The sequence below is a fragment of a genome, unplaced genomic scaffold (assembly GCF_019419815.1).
Source record: "Pyrus x bretschneideri cultivar Hongxiangsu unplaced genomic scaffold, Pyrus_bretschneideri_v1 Contig37, whole genome shotgun sequence".
NCBI classification, from domain to species: domain Eukaryota; kingdom Viridiplantae; phylum Streptophyta; class Magnoliopsida; order Rosales; family Rosaceae; genus Pyrus; species Pyrus x bretschneideri.
In genome coordinates, this window is record NW_025999690.1 from 2,678,907 (window position 1) to 2,690,612 (window position 11,706).

Here is an 11,706-nt window from a genome sequence, read left to right on the forward strand (position 1 = left end):
AGTGTATTTTTACTCACAACTCTAAAGTTACAAGCATAACCATGATTTTAAGATGCTGAGCAAAACTTTTCTTTTTGCTAAATACAAACACACGGTAATTTCTTACCCACTCAACCAGCAAGTTGCAAGTTTTCAACCTTCACACGCGCGCGCGCGCACACACTCTCTCTCTCTCTCCCTCTCTCTCCCTCCCTCCCCCCAACAGTCCGAAATATCCAAATTGCCACAAATCCATTGTTTACCAAATTGACCAACCAACCCCAATCTTCAGTTAGGCACCCACGACTGACCTGACTCGAGACCCATTTGCTGCGGTGGCTTCTTCATCTCCTCCGTCGCGTCTCTAATTCATCGTTTTCGTCGGGCTTTCACAACAAGAACAAGCACAGCAGTGCCCCATTTTTCCTTTTTTTCTTTTTCTTGTCTAGATTGGTACTATTCCCGCTGCTGCTTCTTCTATGATTCCAATAGATTGCGGTTATAGTATTGATGGTGATGTGATTGAGTGAGAGAGAGAGTGAGAGAGAAGAGTCTTCATGTCTTCTTCTCTTGTTCGGATGAAACACGACAAGCAGAAGGTGAAGGTCCCAGCAATACCAACACCACCAACCTTTCGTCTTCTCTGCTTTTTGGGTCAATGGGTTCTCGTGCTTCTTATTCTTCCTTGCTCTGCCTCTGCTGCATGCGACCGGCTCGATCGCGACGCTCTTTTGTCCTTGCCCTTCAACACACCGTTGAATTGGTCTGCTTCCACTGACTGCTGCCTTTGGGATGGAGTCACCTGCGACCCGGTTGAGCACAGCCGCGTCGTCCGCCTTTCTCTGCCCAGGAGAGGCTTATCCAGTGTCGTCTCTCCGGCCATCACCAACCTCACCCGTCTCACCCACCTCAATCTTTCCCACAATTCCCTCTTGGGTTCTCTCCCAGACGACTTGCTTTCTTCCCTCCCAAGTCTTGAGGTCATTGACTTGAGCTTCAATCGTCTCATCGGCCGCTTCCCACAATCCTCCAATGAAGGCAGCCACCTGCAGATTATAAACTTGTCCAGCAACTTCTTCAATGGAACAATCCCAGCTTCGATCCTCGTCCCTTCAGTATCCGTTTTCAATGTCAGCAACAACAGCTTTTCGGGACCAATACCGGTCAGCGATGGCGGGAATCACACTTCCCTTACCTTCTTGGACTTGTCCTTCAATAAATTTACTCGCCCAATTCCCCCAGGAATCGGATTGTGTTCGAGGCTCCAAACTTTTCGGGCAGGCTTCAATGCCCTCAATGGTTCTCTCCCTGATGAAATTTTTATGCTTGCTGAACTCCAACAGCTCTCTCTGCCTGTCAATAGTCTCTCTGGACCCATCAGTGATGGCATCATGAACCTCACCAATCTCAGGATCCTCGAGCTTTATTCAAACAACTTCTTTGGGCAAATCCCTGGGGATATTGGTATCCTTTTCAGGTTGGAGAATCTGCTCCTCCACATCAACAACTTGACAGGTGCCTTGCCTCCGTCCCTCACCAACTGCACAAATCTATCCACCCTGAATTTGCGGGTTAACAAGTTAAATGGACAGCTCTCTGCCTTCAATTTTTCCACTCTCCAACGCCTCGCCACTCTGGACCTTGGCAACAACAACTTCATTGGTGAGTTACCTCGAAGCCTCTACTCCTGCAGGTCCTTAACTGCTATTAGATTGGCTAGCAACCAGCTCACAGGTGAGATATCACCTGAAATAGTTGCGTTAGAATCGTTGTCCTTCCTGTCCATCTCTACCAACAACCTGACAAATGCCGCGGGGGCTTTTAGGAATCTGAAGGGTTGCAAGAATCTGACCACTCTGGTCTTGTCGAAGAATTTTTGGAATGAGGCTTTGCCAGATGATAAAAGCCTTGGAGCCCCAGTTGGATTCCAAAATCTTCAGGTTTTTGCTATCGGGGGTTGCCAATTCACAGGTCAAGTACCCACCTGGCTAGCCAATGTTACAAATCTTGAAGTCTTGGACTTGTCGTTTAATTTCATAACCGGTTCGATCCCCGGTTGGTTGGGCAGTCTGCACAACCTTTTCTACGTAGATTTGTCTAATAACCACCTTAGAGGAGGATTTCCTCTTGAGTTCTGCTGGATGCAAGCTTTGACATTGAAAGAGGCTAGTGATATAGTGGACAGAAGTTATCTAGAGTTGCCTGTCTTTGTGAAGCCCAACAGTGCTACTAATCAGCAGTACAATCAGTTGTCCAACCTCCCCCCGGCAATATATTTGGGTAACAACAGCCTTACTGGCAGTATCCCCATTGAGATTGGTCAATTGAAGTATATTCATGTGTTGGACCTCAGTCATAACAACTTCACTGGCTGCATCCCGGAACAGATTTCTAACCTGACCAACTTAGAGAAATTGGACCTCTCCAATAACCATCTATCCGGTGAAATCCCTGCTTCTCTCAAAGGTCTGCATTTCTTGTCTTCCTTCAGTGTGGCATACAATGATCTTCAGGGACTTGTGCCATCTGGAGGTCAGTTTGATACTTTTATGAACTCCAGCTTTGAAGGGAATGCTGGACTATGCGGCCCTCCAACTGCTCACATCACTTGCCCTCAACCTTTATCACCTGCTGGTCGAAGATCTAACAGAAACCTTCTTATTGGGCTCACCTTCGGGATCTGTTTTGGCATTGTATTTATTGTTGTCTTGTTAGTAGTGTGGATGTTGTCTAATAGAAAAATCATTCCCGGAGGAGATACTGACAAGACAGATTTCGAGACCATGTCTAGCCAATCTACTGTTGCTCCTGAGCTTGACAAGGATACCAGCTTAGTCATACTGTTCCCAACCAAGACCAATGAAATCAAGGATCTTAGTATAACTGAAATCTTGAAGGCGACTGACAATTTCAGTCAAGCAAACATCATCGGGTGTGGAGGTTTTGGTCTGGTTTACAGAGCAACGTTGGCAAATGGGACCAGGCTAGCTGTTAAGAAACTCTCAGGAGACTTGGGTCTGGTGGAAAGGGAATTCACAGCAGAAGTTGAGGCACTGTCCACTGCCCAACATGAGAATCTGGTTTCCCTGCAAGGTTATTGTGTGCATGATGGCGTTCGCCTATTAATGTATTCGTATATGGAGAATGGAAGTCTGGATTACTGGTTACATGAGAAAGTGGATGGTCCTTCCCAATTAGATTGGCCAATTCGACTGGATATTCTGCGAGGAGCAGGCTGTGGGTTGGCTTACATGCACCAAATATGTGAGCCGCACATTGTGCATCGTGATATCAAGTCAAGCAACATCCTCCTGGATGATAAATTTCAAGCACATGTTGCTGATTTTGGATTGTCCCGGTTGATTCTTCCGTACCAGACTCATGTTACAACTGAGCTTGTTGGAACTCTTGGTTACATTCCTCCAGAGTATGGACAAGCATGGGTGGCCACTTTGAGAGGAGATATGTACAGTTTCGGGGTTGTCATGCTTGAGCTGCTAACCGGAAAAAGGCCTTTTGAGGTATGCAAGCCAAGGGGGTCAAGAGAGTTGGTTGGCTGGGTGCAGCAGATGAGGAGAGAAGGCAAACCGGAGGAAGTTTTCGATCCTTTCCTGAGAGGGAAAGGCTTTGAAGAAGAGATGCTGCAGGTTCTTGATGTTGCTTGCTTGTGTGTTAACCAGAACCCTCTTAAGAGACCTACGATCAAGGAAGTTATCAGTTGGCTGAAATACGTAGGGACATCCCATCAACATGAAGATAAAGACTAGTACATTATTTTTTTTCCTTTGACACTTGTTAAGAAAGTATTTATATGTATATTTGCTCATAAATATTTTGGGTTTATTGTTGCAGAATTTCACCACATTACTTGTGTAAATGATATTGCTTTAAAGATCTATGAGGCAGCTATAGTTTTGTCTAAACCTCTGAGGCTTGGCATTTCCAACTCTTTTATTACAGAAAATATGAATTTTTGCACGACAGCGATCTTTCTGTCTTAGACTTTCACCCCTTCTCTGAACAGGAATCGCGCAGAAGAACCTGATTGTGATATCCGTACATTGGATTGATCGCAATTGATTTCATAAAGTCATTCTATCCATTGATGAACAAAGTAATATATAAAAAATAAAATGTCTATTGAAATTTTTTGTAATCAGTCTTTTACTGTTAGATTCTGTGTACATTTCTCAATTTTGAGACAGCTGCTGATGCACACATCACTAGTTCTGTTAATCCGGAGTGCGAATTACATAAATCTTTGGGAATGCAGAATTGCAGATGTCACTGAACATTTCGGTATGATTACTGAATTGGTTTTACGCATTCCTGATATGAATTGATTATCCCTGCCATGATAATACGATTTACAGAGGCTTTTTTTTTTTTTTTTTTTTTTTTTTTTTTGTGTGTGTGAAAAGAAAGACGATGTTATTGATACTGATATTCAAGGACGATCAGAATCACGAAGGAGAAGATTCTGAAATTTAGTCAGGAGGAACATCACTCACGCTATCGCACTGCAGTGTCTTGAAAAGGCAAAAGCTCACAAGAGTGATGTCTGCATAATTGCCACCTTCATGAGGGAGACATCACTAAGAGTGTGGGGGGGCAAAGAGGTTTGAAAAAATCTTGGTGCACAACTTTTGTGGGAAAATGCTTTGGTGAGTCATTGAATTGGCGCAGTTCTTCACCGACCAGTACATGCGCAGAGCGTTTCAACAATCTGTACTTCCTCTCTGGCCCAATGTGATTTTCATTTTGGGTGATTATTTCGACGGTGATCCTTATCTTTCAGATGAAGAGTAAGTAAGCCCAATGGTTTTTTTGCTGTTTCAGTGAAATGTGCTTTCTTTGTTGATGTTTTAGTTGATTTTATTGCTTCATCTGATGGCTTTATATCGAATTAGCTCGGAATTGTTGGGTTTTCTTTAAAAATTGTTGCTTGACTTGCTAAAGTTAGGTTCTTTGTTGTTCCAATCTTGGATTGACTTTGCTGTATTCTGTGGAATGGCATTGACGTTGTTTGCTTGATTTTAGGTGGAATGAGTCGTTAATCCGTCTGTGACATATTTTTTCTCTGAGGGTGCGAGACAGATATTTAAATATCCTAGTTTACCACCTTCCTGGAAACCATGACATTGGCTATGGAGTTCTCCACTCTCGTAAGGAAAAGGTATTTTTGTTATGTTGCCATTAAATAATAACTTAAGTTTTGGTCTAGAACTACTCTGACAGTTGCTTGTTTGTCTTGCACATTGCTTAAAAACTTTTTTGTTGTGTTAGTATTACATGCGCATATTATTGAAATGAAGACGATCTGAGTGTGAACTTTGCATAATTTCTAGAGAAACCATATACGAAAGATCAACGAACATATTCCATTAATTCATCTAATTATTTAAATTGTTGTAGATGTTCAACCGTATCCAAGGGTTTTATTGACCCATATTCCATTGGATCGAAGAGATTGGACAGATTGTAATGGCTTTTCAGATGTTGAGTTTACCAGTATTTAAACTCACGATGTTTTTTATTTGTACTAACAATGTTTTTAAACTCACGATGTTTAGTATTTAAACTCATGATGTTTTTTATTTGTACTTTAAATGCTTAGCGGATTCTGCGATTTGCTAATGGTCAAGAAGTAATGTAAGTGTTTTCTCGTCTTGTGTTTTGGACGAGTGAAATCATAAAGCTACATTATCTTGCAAGTTTGGTAGGTGGCAGCCAAGGATTCTGTACAATTTTACAGGAATCGGAATTACATTACAGAGGAATCATCAAACTACTTATTGGATTCAATTAAACCGGTTAGTGCTGTTTCCTCTCTACCATGCATCTTGTCTGCAGGATCAGTGCCGTGTGGTCCATAAGCCAAAAACGGGGCCCGTGGGGGAGGTAAGCACTCTATGCGTTGGGATGTATAATTCTTACCAGGACATGATATAGTATTGATAAATACCTTTCAGTACACTGTAGTAACAGTAAGTTGGCAGCACGGAAACTTGTATCCGTCTTTCATGTTATTGTCTGCTAGTAATTTTGTACCTTCAAATGCATCCAGTTCTGAAGAGGCAATCTTAACTTATCCGTACTTTCTTCCTATGCAATCACACATTTATTTTTGGTAACTCTTCATGTTGATGTGTGTTGATTAAGCTTTTCCGTTGGCTTTGTTTCTGTCTCTTACCTGTCTTTTCGCAAATTTCCAGGTATCTGTCACTATTTGTTTCTACCCTTGTTTCTCTCCTGCTTTGCCCATCTAGTGGTGTGAGTGTTTGGCATCATGGTAGTGATTTGATGGGGATTGTAAAACAAGTAATCAGTAGCATCAGAAGTAGAACAAAAGAGAAAATTGAAGATCTAAACTGTGTATATGAGATGATTTGGGATGCAGAAGGATCAATGCATCTTGTCAAGAAAGCCCTAGGCACTTCTATTGCACGTTCAATCGAGAGAAACTCAGTTGAAAGGTTTGTTTCTGTCCTACATTTTCATACCCTATTTCTATTTGTATGCGGCTGTGTATGTACATATCGAGTCCCACATCACCTGTGAATTGAGTTAACGCGAGTTGTATAAGCTATTATAGGCAGTCCCTATAGTGATTAATCTTTTGGGAATATTGTGCCTATGGAAGAAGTGCGTGTTTTTAAGATGGTGAGTGGCGGAATGGTATTTGAGTGTGTGCTAAACATTTCATTGGTTTTGTAGGTCTTCGTTTCACATGTCCAAACCACATTAACATATTTTCTCTTATCTTATGTAATTGTTATATATCCATTGATATATCACATTCTTTTCTTTTCTAGCAGAGGTAATGCCCTGCTGCAGTCCGCAGCTAGAAGAATATTTCCCATGACATAGAGGTTTCTGTGAATGGAGACGCTGATACGGATTCTGTGGTTGAGTCATTGGCAAAGTTACTGCCTAGAGCAGGCAGATCAAGGATAAAGACGGTGACCAGAAGATTGGTGCAGACGTTACTAATGGTCATGATCATCGCTGCAGTAAATTTACCCCTCTATGTGATGTTACTTTTCAAGGATTGGATCGACAAATGACATTGAATTTGCAGATATATTGGGCTGTGCATAATACAAAGAAGGAATACCATGTCGACATATAGCTCGCATATGGAAGTCTAGGTGAATCCCATCGCTTTTGTACTTTTGGATTAGTAGCTGAAAGTGTTCCATATCCTTTTGAACAATTGTAGAAATTTTGGCCAATGGCATGTGGAAATATTAAAACAGTTTTAAGTTTGAAAACATGATTGGTGGTAAAGATTTAGAACTTGGAATTGCTTTTAAAATGAATGAAAACGTTTTTGGTAAAATTGATTTTAAGATCCAAAAGTAGTTAAAATATTTTTTTTAAGAAACACTAGATATGTGCTTCTACGCATTTGAAGTGCTTTTCTATAATCTACTTAGTCCTGGATTCTGAAAAAAAAAAGATATCAAAAAAAGATGATAGCTTTTTTGTGTTTGATAAACATTGATATTCAGCTTTTTCTCACAGCATGAAAAAAATAAAAAAAACAAAGCTGGAAAAACCGGGTTTTAATCTTCCGCTTCACATCCGCGGCCTTGGCCTTCACATCCGCCTCCTGAATCCCATCGAGACACGTGCCGTCGTCCATGAGGCGGCGTTGAGCCACGTCTGGGCGTTGCTCATCTAGAACCGAAATGTCTCCTCCTGGAGGTGCTACAGCTCGCTGAGCGTCTTGCTCAGCTCGTCCACCGACGACAACATCAGGTCCACGCAGTCGCCTATCGCTGAGCGTTGCATCTTCGTCCCCTGGAAGTTGGCGGAGAGCTGGGCAAGGAAGCCGGAGATGCGGCAGGCGCGGGCAAGGCTGACGTTCACGGTCGCCTGGGCGAGGTCGCTGGGATCTTGGCGAGGCCCGTGTAGTCGGAGAGTGTGCGGAGGCAGATTTTGGAGTAGGTGGCGTGGTGACATGATGAATGGACGAGAGTTGATGCTGGGGTTGATGTTGTGTTTCACAAACACTTTAACAATGCCTTTTTTTTATTTTTTATTTTTGGCTAAAAGCATTTTTACAAAAAAAAAAGTTTACCAAATACTTTACTGTTTTATTTCATAACTGTTTATTCTCACAACAGAAGCAGTTTTTTTTTAAAGCAAAGCAATACCAAACCAACCCTTAGATTTTTAGTATTGCTAAGGATTGGTTTAAAAAACATTTTCATCAAAAACGCTTTTAGTCATTTAAAAAGTACTTTCAAACGAGCAATATGTTTGGATGAAAAAATTTAAGATTACTAAGGAATTTTAAAATGACGGAAATTGAATTGATGAGATTTTATTTTCTAGAATTTATGAATTTTCTTGTTTGGTTATCCTAAAAGAACAATGAAATTGAATACAGAATTTATATATTTAAGCTCTCAATCATAGAAATTGGGGAATGACATCTATTTACATAGAATTTAAACTTGGGAATTGGAGATTCCAAATTCCAAGTTTTTTTCCACAGCGGAAATTCTAAATTTCTATGTTTATGAATCCAAACAAGGGAATTAGTGTATGTCAATTTACAAATTCTGACTTTTATCCAAATTCCAAGTTTATTTCTCTTATCCAAACATAGAATTAGATTACAAGGCACGCTAGGGAAATCCTTGTTTAGATTTTAAGGGAAATCCTTGTTTAGATTTTACCTAATATATTTTCAGGCATTATTAGGTCATTCATTTGATGAATCTGCAAATTTTCCCAAACTTGACAGCATATCCATCGACATCCCATTTGAGTGGGTCACGAGATTGGATGTGGAATTTGCTGTTTGTAGTGGAATTTCACACCTTGTGTGTATGTGAGTAGGGGTACAAGAAGGATGTAGAACTTACTGTTTATAGTGGATTTCATACTGATTGTTTTAGGAGAACGGTTTTCTGCAACCGGTTTATCGTCTTCTCTACATTTCTCATCATATGATTAATAAGAGACGTAGGGGTACAAGAAGGATGTAGAACTTACTGTTTATAGTGGATTTCATATTGATTGTTTTAGGAGAATGGTTTTTCTGCAATTGGTTTATTGTCTTCTATGCATCTCTCATCACATGATTAATGAGAGATGCAAAGAGAAATAGAAAGTACCATACATCTGTTGCATGTAAGTCTTACACTTATTTAGAGTCACATAATATTTTATAATCCAAACAATTATAAAGCTAAATTTAAGAGTGTTGAGTGAATTTATCTAATTATAGTCACATTTGAATCCAAATGACAATCATTGCAAAACCCATGATTACAAATTATTATACATTTTTGGCCAAACCAAGATGTTGGCAACTAGAACTAATTACATAGCAAGTGCTCCATTGCTCTTACAACATCCCCTGCAAACCCATGATTACAAGCTTTAAATTCTCAACATTGACAAAGAGGGTGAAAACATTGGATTTGGATTCCATCCAGATTAAAGTGTGGGAATCCTAAAGATCTTCACATCTTAGTTATTTATTGTATATCGTGCGATAAAAAATCATTTGAATTTTATTATTTAAAATTCAACACAAATAGTACCTAATAAAAACTGGCTACACAATATATATAATGAACGGTTAGGTGTGAGGATATCTAGGATTCTCATAAAAAGGATATGGAGAGAATTCTCATCCGAAAACATTTTCTCCCCTAAAACTCCAAAAAAATTAGGGGAAGAAGGAAAAAGGGAGAAAAAAAAAAGAAAGAAAAATAGGAAAAATTAAGCATACACTAGTTGTACTAGTAAATATTGACTCTTGAAGCAGCAATGAATCAATCAAACAGGCCTTTCAGAAACAGACTCCTCCATGTCAGCTACAGTGTCCATGCTTTGAAGGTCCGGCTAGTTAAAAACCAAGTGTGTGGGCATAAATTTTAACCTTTTCTGTGCTCCACAAACCTAAGTTGGGTTGGCCTCAAAATTAGGTCAAAAAACTGAGTAGTGGCACTCCAGAGCAAGGAGAAGATAACCCACACAACAATTGAAACCAAACCGGACCAGCAGAAACAAGCATCTTCCATGGAGTAGTGTAGTGTAGGTACAAGGAAAAAAAGCTATAGTAAGACCAGATGGTGAGGTTTAGTGAGTACTGAACCCATCATACATGTATATGTGACCTCTCTCTCTCACGAGATGCATGTGAGTCGCATCATATAACAGTGGTGGATCTTGTAAACATGTTATCAGAGGATGAAACATTAGGTATGACGACGGGCTCAGATAATAAGTTTTTCTGGGATAAGGTGTAAAGAAGAGAGTGAAACTAGCTAGTCATCTCCTTGAATGTACCAGCAAAGGAGCATGGTGGCACATCGGCGTAGGATGTAATTACGGGCACGTTGCTCCTTCACCAAGGTAGCGCATTTCCGGCTAAAACCATTGCCGGTTCGCTTCGAGTGAGCCTTGACTGTGCCTGATTCAACCTGGTTGCATTGTACTTGAACCATATCCATGACTGATGATGGCTAAGTTAAGCTGAAAGGTGATGTTTTGAAATGAAAAATAGAAAGAAAACAAAAAAAAAAAAAAAAAAAAAAAAAAAAAAAAAAAGAAAAAGGAAAATTAAGAAACAAAGCTCAGGAGAGCTTGAAGGAGTAGAGTGTAGGGTAAGATGGTAAAAGTATATACACAATTTCAAAGCATGGAGTTGGCTGAAGTTTGAAGCAAGGATGTGAACATGGTCAGGCTCGGAAATTGAGGGATATGCAGCCTTAGCAGCATAGTTTTCTATGAAGAAAGGGGACGTGGGGTTCAATGTAGTAAAAAATTGGAACTTACTTGCATTCACCTTGATGTTCTCTCAATTATAAACGTGTGTATTTTTGCTTACCACCCTTAATTGGTGGTAAATACTCGTCATCTTACTTATACCATTGGATAAATTCACCTTTTGGCGAGAATCGAACCTAAAATCTCTCACTTACAAGTGAAGATGAATAGCACTAGACCGTAGTACTAAGCAGCAGATACCTATTTCATGTTATATAATAAATTGAATTAAATTCGTCAAGTTTGCCTAGGCCCAACCTAGTTGTTGAGGCACTAAGCCTCAGCTTGCTGCACCACTAGTACTAACGTCTTTTAAAACTTTTCCCCAAACTAGTATCAAGATTGAAGAGAACTTGATTCGAATTCGACCAAAATATATACAAGAAATTGTAGAAAAATTGCATGAGAAACCCAATTAGATGTGCAAAAGCAGTTGAGTTTTAGAGGCAAGTGCTTTGTTGTTAATCAATTAGGGCTAAGAGGGTTAGATTCGAATAGGGTGACTTGTACAAGTAAAGAATCAGAAGGAGAAACAGAAAAATGGAGGGGAAGAGGTAGAGAGAAGAGGGAGGAGAAATTCTTGACGTAGACGATGGCAAATGCAAGTAGGTGGAAGAGGATTCAAGAGAGGGATCGAGAAAGCAGCGAGCGTGCTTCTTTTAGCAACCAGACTAATTATACATAAGTTATGGAGTGTATAAGTTAGTGAGTGTGAGCCATAAAAATAGGTGGGTCCGAATTAATTTGTTTGGTTCTTATTTAGTACAGATGGCACCAAACATCGGATTCATACTAAATAATACTGTTTGGTGTCTAATACAGTCTACCACGCTTGCTAATGCAACCCCAGAAACCATTCGACATATGCGGTTCTTCAAGCGTAGCTACTGCCTTCGCGTGAACCTTTTCCTGGAGTGACATTCTTTCTGATTT

The 11,706-nt window shown here is 40.1% G+C and overlaps 1 protein-coding gene across 1 annotated transcript; it reads left to right on the forward strand.

The window, feature by feature from the left end:
- The first annotated feature begins 227 nt into the window (after nucleotides 1-227).
- On the forward strand, nucleotides 228-3,902 carry LOC125468316 (tyrosine-sulfated glycopeptide receptor 1-like). Its single transcript, XM_048563922.1, has one exon. It carries the CDS (start codon nucleotides 537-539, stop codon nucleotides 3,744-3,746), a length of 3,210 nt encoding a protein of 1,069 aa, XP_048419879.1. The 5' UTR covers nucleotides 228-536; the 3' UTR covers nucleotides 3,747-3,902.
- The last annotated feature ends 7,804 nt before the right edge of the window (nucleotides 3,903-11,706 follow it).